The following is a 14,009-nucleotide window of genomic DNA, read 5'->3' as shown; positions in this document are numbered from 1 at the left end:
TGTTTTTTAAAAGAGATAAATTCCTTGGGCTTTCATTCAGAAGTTGCTTCCCATGGGGTGGAGACAGTTTGTTGGCATCAAGGCACTCCAAGATAACTCATACTCAAGTTAGGTTTCAGTAACATTTTAAAGCCATGTAGGATAACATCATTTACAAGAGATATTTAGAAGAAATGGGGTATGCGTGAAAAAAATCTATCAAACTGAAGAGCTTTGAAGAAAGTTTTCAATTGAAGAATTGAAGAAAGTTTTCAATTAAACCAATTAAACCTCAGAATGAGCCAGGAAGCCCTTTCATCTCACACACAAGAGAGCTGAGAGTGGAGTGCCCAAGATTACTAAGTGTATCAGAAGCACATCTAGGATTATCACATGGCACAACAGCTAGGTTCCACACTCAGGACAGTATATTTATCCTGTAAATCATGTTGAGCAAAAAGAAGTGATCTTTGTTCCTTATTTAGTAATGCCTCCTGAACAGTGAATGATCCTGCAATGTTTTTTCAGAATGCTTGATTTGTGCTAAAACTCAATAAGTTGGTACAGCTCATTGTGCAACTGCGTAAGAAGGAATGCACAGGCTTCCCTGTGCTGGCTCACTGGGATGACAAGCCCTTCCTAGATGGCTGAGAAGAAAGTTTGCTGGGTCTACCCAGGCTTATTAGCTGACCTTACCAAGACAGTGTCCTCCTACAACCTGGAATGCAAATGCATAGGTCTGAGGCAGTGCCTGGCAGACAGGTACCTACAAGCTGAAATTAATGGACAGGATTCAAACTAGCACATAAACAGAAAGGTGCTAATAAAAAAAAAAACAACAAAACCCCACAAACAAACAAAAAAAACCAAACCAACACTCCCCCCCAAAAAAAGAAAACCAAACACCACAACAAAAAAAAAACCGAACACCATACCCCAAACCACCACCAAAACCCCAAGAACACCCCCAGATCTCCTTTCTTTTACACCTATTTCTGCCTGCAAGGGAGGTGTCAACCTGGGGCATTTCCAGAAAGACCATCTGCTCCCAGCCGTGAGAGGGGACCAGTGGTTTTTCTGGAAAACAAAGGGAGGGAAAGCCCGAGCACCACCTGTGCATCCTGGGAGCCTCCCTGTACCAAAGCCAGAAGACTACTCTGCTCTCACAGGACACAGAGGGTGGGAAACAGATGGCAGGATCCAGGGAAAAGGCAGGCATTAGGATTAGCAGACACAGCAACAAAACAAGGAGGACAAATGTAAATCTAAAAAAAAAAAAAAAAAATAATGAGAGTGTGCTAGGAAAGATGTCAGGGAAAACAGGAATGAGAGTGCCCAGGCATTCAAAATCTTGAGCTTGTGCTGCTTTCTTCTGTACATTTCAACTTTGACGTTCCCCCAGTGGAGGAGAGGGAGTACCAGTGCATGTAGGGGTACATAATGCAGTGGTGGTGGATGTGCAGAGAAGGTGGGAAGTAGTAAAACACACAAGTGCCATTTTTCCCAACTGTAGAAACATGCTGAGTGAGAAAAGCTTGATTGCTAGATTTACACTATTGACCCAGTGTTTTGTTATTAACTTCATCTTTTATGAACCTTTGTGCCTCTGGAGAATTGTGAAACAGAATGAGGAAGGAAACCAGACATGAAAAAATACCCCAGTGAGAGTAGACATCTTTTATGATTTTAATGAAGTTTCTATAGACACTTTCTAGCAGGGACTTTGGGCTCCCTCATTCACAAACTTCATGTGCAATTTGAAAAGCTAAATGGCAACGTTTTCTGAAGAGACAGAAATGAGCCTACTTCAGGCAAATAAAACCTCATTTCCATTCTTGGTCTGAAAAAAAGTTAAAATCCCACCCACATCCTAATTAATTATGACTGTTTCAAAGGATTAATTGCCATCACTTTCCAAGTACACTCACTAGCTGCGTTAAACTAAGAATGTCTAGAAACTAAGAAATTAGTCAAGGCCTTTAAATAGATGTTCAGAACTAGTACTCTATACTGATATTCCTTGTGCATAAGGCATGCAAAAACCAGAGATAATTATAGAAATTGATTACAGTGATGTATACAGATGATAAACTGATGATTCTCATATTGATCACTGGGGGATTTGTGGTGCAGTAATTAATTGAAAAAGCTGTTCAGTAAGCAAAAACACGGAGGAACACAAAAGCAGAGGAAATTTAATGGTAGTAGCTTTCCACCATACAGAGAAGGGATTAAATCCTGTAACATCAACTGCATCTTTCTGCAAGTCAGATTCCTGGGAAAACTTTCTAAATCCCGTAATTAAACCTTCAAGTTTCTTTTCAGCTCCCTATATTCTAGAAACCAGTCAAAGCCTTCATCTTCTTACAAATATTTTTGCCACAGAATTAAAGTAGACAAAATTGGCATGACCTGGATCAAAATGATTTACTGGACATGGAAGCAAGTAAAGCTCCTAAACCTAGCAGACATGTTCCTTCTCCTATGCAAAAGCCAAATTGCTATGGCATTTTTAGTGATGGCTACACTGTTTTGCCAATAGTCTCACAATCAAAGCAGAAATGCAGAAGCCCTCAATAGTCCCAACTGCTGAATGCCAAATGGGACCTAAATAGCAAGAACAGCATTCTCAGCTTCAGAGCTGTTCTGGTTATAATTTAACACATGTAACACCACTTTTGGATGTGTTTTAGAGCACAAAAGTAAAATTTGCAGACAGCACTGGTGAACACAGCTCAAAAACATGCATGACAACACATCATGTGTGCTTGTTAAAAGGAGTAAGCCACTGAAGTTGTTACACTGTGAATCATATCGAGTGTTCTAACAGCTCTCTGCTCTTGGACCTGTGGAGTCAATAGAGTCATTAGGAACCTTCCCAGCAAACAGTACAGAGCAACACTGTATTTGTTCCAGGAATGTGATTGTGGGATCAATTTTTCTTCCTTTGTTCAAAAGGGACAACTTACAGGACGGGGAAGGCAAAACTGAAATTTTACTGCTGCCTCTCACCCACCCCAGCCCCACAGACCACCTACGCCTCGGTCTCCAGCTCCTAGTGCTCCCCACATTGCCCAGTACTGCCTTTGCAGATGCCCCCTCCAGGACTCTTCCTTCCCTCTCAGTCTGTTTGGATCATTGTCTCTGGACTGGATCACTGACACAGAGAAAGTGGTTTCTCTTCTACCATTCCTGCTGCTTTTAAACACTTCCCTCAAGTAACGGTCTCCATCATCTCTTCTCACCCCACTGCTGTCATCCCCTGCCTCCTCTCTTACCCATCACCTTTCCCTGGGGATTCTCTGTATTCATGTCAGAAGCACCACTTTCCATGCTGATGACTGCTTTGTCCTCACATCTCTCTATTCAATCTGCAACCCTCCTTTAGCTCTCTCAACTGACTAGGGAGAAGCGTTTCACTTGTTTTTCCCTTCCTCTCACTCCTCTCTGACACATTCAGTAACAAGGACATCAACCTGATAGTCACCCAGTCATTGCTCACCCATATTGCTCACCACAGCCTACTTCATTCAGCTTTTTATACTTGTTTTACTAACTTCTCAGCTTTCTCCTCCCTGTTCCCTTTCCAAGCTTTCTGTCAATCCTCAGCCAGGTTCCTCTTCCTGAAAGAAGTTCTAGTTCTCCACTTCTCTAACCATTTTTCAGCACATCTTACCAGTGATCATCTGCCTAAAGCTAAGCCTGAGATGAGCTTCTCTTGAAATCCTATCCCTCAGACACTTTACTCCTTGAATACATTCTTTGGAGCAAGTACATCGAGTATTTCTTTGTTCACCACCCTCCTCTGTAGTCTCTAAGCTGGGACTGATTGTGCAAAATTTTCTGGTTGTGATTAAAGGAGCTGGAAGACGGGAACACACGGATGACCAATATCCTTCCTACAAGACGAATCTTCAAAGAAATAAAGATCTACAGTGCTGACAAAACCCAGCAAGCCAATGATGGGAAATTATAGCTAAATACAGGACAGCTTTCAAGTGTGCAGCTTCACCAGGAACCAACGCTGTGGTTACTCCATTATGAGTCTCCTGCCAAATGTCGCTCAGGAATGGCCATGACAAGAAACCAGCCAGCATTTTCCATTGATACTTAGCCAGCAGAGATACTGCCTTGTTGGCCCAAACATCTCTATTGAACAGCATTCTTGATGCTAGCAGCCCAGGCTCTGCCCAGTGCCTGTACAACTGTGAAAAGCAACAGCTCTTGCATTTCTATTTCCTTCTTTACCCATAACAGTAGCCTGTACAGGAGAATTGAGACCAGCACTTCAGACTTTAATCTGCTTGCTGAACATGTGGGTGCCTTACTCACAGCTTGATTTTATTGCAAAAGTGCCAAAACTCTGAGTTTCAGTGATCCAGCATCTCCAAGTTAATACTACTGCTGCTAAGAGCATCAAGATAAAAATCTCCCGTCAAGGTTTCTGCCATTTGTTTGCTCTAGAGATGCTGATCACTGTGTCATTCCCCATCACTGCTGACAAGGTTCATCCACTTTTCCTTTTTTGGTAAAAACAAATATAGTGTCCTTGATACTAGCACAGGGCTAAAGCATAGACAGAATGGGCACTAAAAAGATAATCAAAAAGAAAAGCCACAGCAATAAAACCTTTCATTTCAGAAATGTCATTCTACAGAGAAGTCTACTTCATTTTCAGACTTAACAGGTTTCATTTTACCTCACCAAAAACACTGGGGTCTGGACAGGAGCTCACTGGCTTCCAGGTCACTTTTGATGTGACACCTTATGTGGCAGATGTCCTTGCCTAAACAACATGGCCAGACAGATGTTTTTCTCCTTGTCCACTCTCTTCACTTATTCCAGTGTATCATATATGTGTTTTTTCACCCCACCACACATATTTCGCTTCCCACACTTCCTTTGCAACAGTTCCTTCACACTTCAGGGCAATTCTACAAGACTCTGTGTACATATTGATGCAACTGAACTGATTATACAGGACAGAAAACCTGGAGGGCAAACAATTCTACTGCAGACTGTATCCTTGGTCACTTGCAGCAAGAAGTGAAGAGACATGTTAAAGTCCGAGCAGCAACTGCTTGAAAGTCAAGAACCAACTCATTATCACATGTTTGACATGCAAACACATATCAGATATTACATTTCTATGTACAGGTATGGAAATATAAGTGGTGTATATTATATATATTAAACTAAGACTTGGCAGTATTCGAATATTTGTAGTTTGGCTGCAAATATGTACAGTTTGTTTAAAAGCATGTTTCCAATTTGGCCTGTTTAGGAGACTGGTTGACAGAGTCCCTTGGATGGCAGTTCTGAAGGAATCCAGGAAGGCTAGACATTCCTCAGTAAGAAAATCTTAAATGTGCAGTATCAGGCCATCCCCACGTGCAGAAAGATGAGCCAGCAGGGAAAACCACTGGCCCGGCTGAACAGAGCTTTGGCTGGAACTCAGAGGAAAAAAAAAAGGAGAATTTGTCACCTTTGGAAGAATGGGCAAGCAACTCCAGAGGACTCTACAAGGATGTCACGAGCATTCTCCTGAAGAAACTGGCTGCTCATAGCTTGGACTGGTATACCATTCACTGGGTAAACAACTGGCTGGATGGCCAGGCCGAAGGAGTGGTGGTGAATGAAGATACATCCAGTTGGTGGCTGGTCACAAGTGGTGTTCCCCTGGGCTCAGTACTGGGGCTGGCTCTGTTTAATATCTATATTAATGATCTGGACAAGGGGATTGAGTGCACCCTCAGTCAGTTTGCAGATAGCACCAAGTTGGTGGGAGTGCTGATCTGCCTGAGAACAGGAAGGCTTTACAGAGGGATCAGGACAGGCTGGACCAATGAGCTGAGGCCAACTATATGAGATTCAACAAGGCAATATGCCAGGTTCTTCACTTGGGTCACAGCAATCCCATGCAATGCTGCAGGCCTGGGGAAGAGTGGCTGGAAAGCTGCTTGGTGGAAAAGGACCTAGGGATGCTGACTGATGACCGCTGATCATGAACCATAATGTGTCCAGGCAGCCAAGAAGGCCAATGGTATCCTGGCCTGTATCAGAAATAGTGTGGTCAGCAGGGCCAGGGAAGTGATTGTCACCCTGTATTCAGCACTGGTGAGGCTGCACCCTGAATACTGTGCTTGGTTCTGGGCCCCTCACTGGAAGAGGGACACTGAAGTGCTGGAACAGGTCCAGAAAAGGTCAACAAAACTGGTGAAGGGTCTGGAGCACAAGTCTTATGAAGAATGGCTGAGGGAACTGGGGTTGTTTCATCTGGAGTAAAGGAGGCTCAGGAAAGACCTTATCACTCTCTACAACTACCTGAAAGGAGGTTGTAACACGGTGTTGGTCTCTAATCCTAAGTAACAAGTGACAGGACAAGAGGAAATGGCCTCAAGGAGCACCAGGGGAGATTTAGATTGGAAATTAGGAAAAATTTCTTCACCAAAAAGGTAGTCAGGCATTGGAGCAGGCTGCCCAGGGAAATGGTGGAGTCACCATTCCTGGAGAGATTTAAAAGATGTGTAGATGTGGTGCTCAGGGACATGGTTTAGAGGTGGACTTGCCAGTGCCAGGTTAGTGGTTGGACTTGATGATTTTAGAGGTCTTTTCCAATCTAAACAATAATATGATTATATTCTAATTTAAGGTAACAAAACAAATAGAAATTTTATTCAGCATTTCAGGAGCAAAGGGTTAAGAACCCAAAAACTACTCACCAGAAAGAGGATCTTTGCCAATCATCAAAACATTTGGTAAATTCATTACAATCAGCTGCTGGAGGACCTCCTAAACAAAACAGAACAACAGGCGAAGTTCAGTGTGAAGGAATCCCAAACAATCACACCACAAGGAATAAAGAGCTCCATAGTTTACAAAGCTTTAAACATACTGGCAGGTCAGAGGTCACAAGAGGAAGCCCCACTTGAGAGAGAAATCACTATTTGAAGACCACATCAGGTTGCACAGCTAACATACACTAATCACCTCTTTTAACAATGGCTAATATAGGACTTAAGGAGCCCCATGGCACTAATCACAACTAATGCATGGCCATGCCAGGCACACCAATCAGTCATGCCTTTACCCCAGGCATGACCTGTATTCAACTGATGTTCAACATACAGCTGCTGTCATGTTTCAGGGTGTATAAATGCAGCTGGTTCAAAGGTACCTAGGCCATTCTGTGAAGTCTGAGTAACTCAAATAATTGGTCAAATTATCTCATGGGTCTGAGATTTTAATGATGGGCTAGGGAAGTGGGTGTGGGGGAAAGCTATTGAACGGGCATCTGGCACTGCTCAGAGAAACTGGATTTAAAGTTCTAGTTTAGTTCTAAGTTCCCATTGTTTTTACAATGGGGGCTAAAACAGATTTAAATATGTGTCCTGGGTTCAGCAGTAGCAGTCATTTTTCCCCTTCTTGGTAGCTGGTGCAGTGCAGTGTTTTGACTTTCAGCTTGGGAACAGAGCTGATAGGTGATGTTTTGGTTTGGCCAAGGACTTTGTGAGCCTCATGCTCTGCCAGGGAGGAAGGGGAGCCAGGAGGAAGCAGAGACAGGACAGCTGACCCAAACTGACCAAAGAGGTATTCCATACCACAGCACGTCATGCCCAGGATGTAACTGGGAGTTAGCCGGAAGGGCTGGGAGACGGCAGGGTTGGAGGAGGTATCGGTCAGAGCTTGGTCGGGCTGGGGGGGTGAGTTATCGGTCGGCTGGTGGTGAGATGATGTATTCTCTTCCCTTGTTATTTCCTTTATCATTATTATCATTGGTGGTAGCAGTAGTGATTTGTGTTATACCTTAGTTACTAAACTGTTCTTATCTCAACCTGTGGGAGTTGCATTCTTTTCGATTTTCCTCTCCGTCCCTCTGAGAGCAGGGGGAGGGCAAGAAAAGGGGGGGAAAGTGAGCGAACGAATTACCTGGCTGGGTTTAAACCACGACAATATGTCATGAACCTTGTTCAAAGGTCATTATATTTTGGGGGGGATACCACATACCACAGCACGTCATGCCCACTATGTAAACTGGGGGCAGTTACCCAGAAGGGTTAGATCACTGCTCGGTCGGGCTGGGTATTGGCCAGCAGGTGGTGAGCGGTTGTATTCTCTTCCCTTGTTATTTCCCTTATCATTATTACTGGTGGTAGCAGTAGTGGTTTGTGTTACACCTTAGTTACTGGGCTGTTTTTATCTCAACCCGTGGGAGTTACATTCTTTTGATTCTCCTCCCCATCCCTCCGGGAACAGGAGGAGGAAGGGGGTGGAGGGTGAGCGAGCGGCTGCGTGGTTATGAGTTATCAGCAGGGCTTAAACTACAGCAGTTCTTTGTCATGAAAGTTTGTTTGAAAGGGAGGTGCACTGCTTGGTCAGGTTCAACCTTCACATGTCAGCTGCCTGAAGCTACTCTGAAGTGACAGAACAGGCTTAAGGGATAGAAAAGCCTACAAGTCCTGGGATAGGCAAAATGCTGAAACATAGACAAATAAATACATTACAGAGGAGACTCTGCATAATAATTTGATCAGCCATGAACCCCAGTAACATACAGAGCACGAGAGTACAGTTGTAACCTTCAAACTACAGTTACCAGCACTCTCTTGTGATGATATGAATAAAACATTTTGTAGGCAAGTATTTATTTCACATAAAAAGCCTGGGAGGAAAATGGTGTGTGATTAAAACTCTGTGCTGGGATTCAGGAAACAAAAGATTCACACACAGAGCTCTACCAAATGTTTGGCATGTGCCTTTGCTTGTCTCTCTTCCCCAGCCCACCTCTAGGCGACTGGAAGGGCACATGCACTGAAACTTGCAAAGCATTCAGAGCCAGGGGAAAAGTACCGCAGCTGAGCACAGTAACGCATTTCCCAAAACAATCACTCATTCACCCAACCACTTCCCCTCCAAGTTACCCCATTGTTATTCCTCTGCTTTCACAGTTACTATAGGAGGAAAATTAACCCTGATTGAAAGAGGAAATATTTCAGTGAGCCTGCAGCATTTGATAAGTAATTAGAATGGATATTAAAAAAGAAAAAAAAAGTTTTTGATATACACTTTACTCCCCCCCACCCCAATCCATACCGAAAACATACTCAACAGTTTCTCTTCTGAATAAGGCAGAAATATCTCAATGTTACAGATTACAGTGTTTTTTGACACTGTTAAGAAAAAAAGACTCTACAAACCTTTATGCAATGTGAAGTTTGGCTAATGCAGACTAAGCAGTCACTGAGTAATTAGCCAAATGCATTTTATAGTTTGTGCATTTGAGACATGTCAAACAAAGTTGCTTGCATCTGTTACCAAAACAGGTGCAAACCCCATTGAATTTAACAGCACATGGTTGGACTGCAATATTTGCTACGACAATACAGCATGGCACTAAGGCTTTAAACGGAAAATCAGAATTTGCATATACTGAAGTACTGAGCTTTAACCAGCAATTTCCATGGCAAAAAAAGAGAAAGAATTGTGCTTCTTGTCACCCAGTATGTGGAGCGGCACTGAGGCAGGAATGCATAAGGAATTTGTGTTCTCTTTGTGTAATCATCAGATCATTAGCTATTTAACTGGCAGTCACAAAAGGCATTACAGCTAACCTTTATGCTGGTAACATTCCCATGAGCTCCTGTAAAATTATGAGTATGACATCCAACATAACCGTGACTGAACGCCCTTTTAACTGTTTGAACTTAGTATTTTCTGGCAAGAAACTGACAGTCACCAAATACAGGCAGAAACAGCCTCAAGCCTGCGAAGAGCAATTTCTTAATTCAGATTGAAAGATTCAAATTGTTCAGGTGTTACTCTGACCTGTTTTTTTTTTTTAAAGTTAGTTATTTAAATAGATAACTATCTTTATCGTTCTAAAGCCGTCACCTTCAGATTAGTGTTTGTGATGGCAGTACCTATCTGTTACACACTGCAGTTCACCAGTAGATCTCAACACTTTATAAAGGAAGGTCAATGTCATTGCCCTCCTTTTTCAAGATAAGGAAAAGGAGTCAAAGAAACAGTTACTTCAGTTCAATAAACTATCCTCTGTTAATAGAATGTAAATGAACTACCCACTCATGAGTGTGAGAAATAACTAAAAAAACTAAAAGCTGCTTACACCAAGGAGTTTAGCTTAGATTTTGTCTGGGAAAAAAAACACAGAAAGTTAGTAAGGCTCAGCTGACTTAGTAGCTAGGATAAAGTGACCATGTCTCAGGTCCATTGCTTTCCCACATCTGGAAATACAATCAAAGTCGCTCCCATCAACAGCAAATCATGAATTCAACTTCAATCGCTTACCAGTATTTTCTTGCTTTCCTTATCTGAAGCAGCAACAACACAGGCTGACAAGTAAAATGCAGTGCCTTAGTCTGGCCTCTGCTCCCCTCACATCTTACCATCCCACCCTGAAGACCCCACAAAGTGAAACTCGGGTTTTAGGCAGGGAGCTGTGCTGTGCTACACTGGACATGGGATTAATCTGGATATGGGTCCAGCCAGCAAAAGAAATGGAAGATACACCGTTTCCCCATAAGGACAGCACGTTATTGTATTATACAAAAGGATGCCATTTTACTTGAAATCAAACATAACTGTGAGAAACCACAGCAGAGGCAGATATGGCACATACGTGTCATCCTGCCCCAGGTGACTGGCATGGCTCAGGGCAGCACACTCAAGGCACAAACTACTGGAGAGCAAAGCAGGGTTTCCAAACACTAAATAGCCTTCAAAAACTCCAGAGTATCGTTGCTCTCTGGATTATAGAAACAAAAAAAATCAAATCTAATTCCTCTTGTGAGAAACCTTTTAGTCGTTTTTACAGCACAACTACATCTTGGCAAAAACAGTAAAGGTTACAGCAATAACATATGGTAACAATTTCCTTGGTTATTGGAACAATTAGGGTCTGAGCTGCCAGCTTTACACCTAGACCACTAACCAACTCAGAGGCCAGCTACTGCTGCAATCACCTCCCTCTGAGCAAATTGTTTTTTTTTTTAATTGTTGCTAATGAGATTTCCACAAAAAAATAATGTTGGTATCAGAAGTGTTATTTAAGGAATCTAATTGAAAAGAAATCCCCATCTGGCCTCAGGTGCCTGAAATGCTCCTCTGCTGATCAAGCAATTTTAAGCTTGAAGGGATCTGTCCAAAATCTCTGCTCTTTTGACAGCAGTGATGGTTGCAAGAATGGAAGCTTCTAGTTAGGTCAACACCACTATCACAAAATATAAAGATCAACAGCCAAGTCACGTGCTACTTGAGCCAGACTCCCGAACTCGGTAGATAAACCTTACACAGGTTTAAATGCAGAGCTACATGAACCTACGCAAACAGGGAGGGCTTTTGAAGTGAAGATCAAACTGGGCGCTCAGTCCTGGATCACTCCCCCTCTGCTGTGCTGGCCCACAGATGCAGAGCATGAAGCAGGCCAAGACAACTGGCAGGTCTGAGAAACAAGGATACTGCCTAAGCTAGAGTTTGTTTTTTTTTAACTCCTGCAGAGGCACTCCAGGATTGGTACACAATCCTGGATTCAAACACATTAAGTTATGTAGAAATCTTGAGGTTAAACATAAGTAAATGTATGTTCTCATTAGCAGCCTTCCGGCATCTAAGCCCTTGTCGCACACTTCACATCTGCAAGCTCACTGCAATCACTTTGCTAAAAAAGGAGCTTAAAAAAAAAAAAAGAAAAGAAAAAAAAAAGAAAAAGAAAATTCCTCCACATTGACTCTAGCAGTCAAGGACCAAGGACTTTAGGGAAAAAAAAATCAAGACACATATGAGATGCAGAAAAAATTCTAAGCACCTAGTTAAGCACTTAGGCTTATTAAGAGCCTAAACAAACATATTCTTTTGCTCTATCTAGAAGTTTCTAATTAGTTTCTGGAGTGCTGAGGCACATTTTACCTACTTTATCCTTCCAAGATCACACACCGGATGTTTGCTCTCTGCCTCAGATAAGCAGAAAAGATGCAGCGGCAGCTCTCAGACTCAAGTCGCCATGATCACATTTTAACATTTTGTTTACCTGTAACAAGGTAAGTGGGCCCCCTGTAATTTCGTAGAACAAAGTCTCCTTGTTCCATACTACACCTCACTACACATTTAATTCTTAAAAATACACATGCAACAGCACGGAATAAAATGGTCTTAAGGTATTTTCTTGGCTGCACTTTTAAATGCCAGTGTGTGCAAATGTTTTTTGCAAAGAATGCACAGCCAGAAAAGGAGTAGGTAAAATTGTCCTTTCCATTGCTGAGAGACCAGGCAAATAAAAGATCTACACAAAAAACTTTCCCCTGCACTGCAGAACAACATAGCATTAATGCAGGGTAACTACTTGCTTCTCATGCAGAATTAAATTAGCCCCTGCCTGAATCCTAAAGAAGAAATTACTAAATAAATGATGTAAGAAGAGCAGCAGTCTACCAGCCATTGTAATTCAATGCTCAAGCCAAGCGATTCCACTTAAGTATATTGCTTGGCTATAAAATGCTAATTGCCCAGCTGACTGGAAGACAAATGGTGCTTTCCTACTTAAAATGCCCATGAGGAAAAACCATCACCAGCTTTATTTATATCAGCAAAAGCAAACACTAGCTACTTATGAAATCTGGCTTACATTTCAGCTGCAACTCAGGCCAGCGGAGCAGGAAAGTTCAGCAAAGTCATATCTGTGCAGCACAGCCAACATCTTTCTCTGATAAACTTCAGCATGGATCTGATCTCAAAAATCCTGGGAAACATTTGGTGAAGGAGCTACTACATGCTTAGATAAGGTCTCAGCAGGAGTCACTGGCCACCTGCACCAGCTCATACTCTCCTAGAAGGAGGATGGGGGGTGGCAGCTTTGCCCCTACACATCTTAAGGTCCCTTTGAATGCCAACACAAATACAGGTTGGGAACTGCATTTCCCAGGCAAGATATACTCCAATCCCATTCTGGAATCAGAACTCTAAGGAAGAGTAAACACTCAGGCTAATGAACAAGTTAACATTAAAACATATTTTTAAACAGCAAATTGAGACACAAGGGATGTTTTTTAAATATGTTTTTTCCAAGTTTCCAGTTTTAATATAATAATGAAACCAAGTTATTCTGCAGCCTAAAACAAGGAGGTTGTGTTTTAAAGGAAGAAAAAAAATATTTATCTTCCTATTTATTTTTTTTTAAGTTATATATATCAGCTATAATTACCTGGAGGTATTGTGTGAGGGAAATAATTTCTAGCAAGGTTCTGTAAACTGTATGATAGGGTCCCACAAAAGATTAGACAAAACAAACAAGTTGTTGCAGGGGAATGACAATGAAGTGAAAGAAACAGATCTTTTATGGAGATGTTTTCCATGTACATCTTACCATGCAACTATGCCTGATGACACTATGTGTGTGATTCAGTACTCACTTTCTCTGACAACACATTATATACATGACAAAATTTGTTTAAGAACTTTGCTCATCTCTGCAACAATTGTATTTATGTGACAGACTAGAGGATCAGCCGTCTTGATTTTTTTTCCCTGAAAAACAGAAAGTTACAAAGCACGCTTCTAAAGCCCCTTCAAGTGGAAACCCAAAAGCCACAAAAATAACTGTTGCCTCATCTGCTGAAAATAATCAGTTCTGACAATCATAGACTGGAATCACAGTGGGAGGGAAATGAAGGAATCATACCTAACCTTAGCCATGCTCAGCCTGTACAGGGTGCAGACAACCTACCAAATGACAGAAGTACACTCAATGTAGATTTATACCATACAAGATCAGGTTTTAATTAAAAAAAAAAAAAAAAAATCACACATGCAATTTGGATGGCATATTATCATATGTGTGTGTGTGTATAATCCTCTCCCCCCTCAAAAAAACAGCAAACCAAACTTGAAAGGACCCAGCAACAATCATCCACCCAATTCATTGTTATGGCTCAGGTTTTTCTATTTTTATTAGAGCAGTACAGAGGTCCCAGCCAGGAGCAAAACCTCATCCACTGGAGCTGTACAAATGCATAGTG

At 42.0% G+C, this 14,009-nt stretch overlaps 1 protein-coding gene across 3 annotated transcripts in view; it reads right to left on the bottom strand.

Moving 5' to 3' along the window:
* The window catches only part of CCDC88C (coiled-coil domain containing 88C), a 155,657-nt gene that overhangs the window by 109,079 nt on the left and 32,569 nt on the right, over positions 1-14,009 (bottom strand). For all 3 annotated transcript variants that reach the window (XM_062638421.1, XM_062638406.1, XM_062638411.1), the window contains exon 4: positions 6,702-6,771. In XM_062638421.1, coding sequence (XP_062494405.1) covers positions 6,702-6,771 — 70 coding nt within the window. The remainder of the gene's footprint in view (positions 1-6,701; positions 6,772-14,009) is intronic.

Source organism: Pezoporus occidentalis, unplaced genomic scaffold (assembly GCF_034315485.1).
Source record: "Pezoporus occidentalis ecotype Australia unplaced genomic scaffold, CSIRO_AGI_Poc_V1 ctg115, whole genome shotgun sequence".
Taxonomy (NCBI): Eukaryota; Metazoa; Chordata; class Aves; order Psittaciformes; family Psittacidae; genus Pezoporus; species Pezoporus occidentalis.
This window is presented reverse-complemented; position numbering and strand designations above follow the sequence as displayed.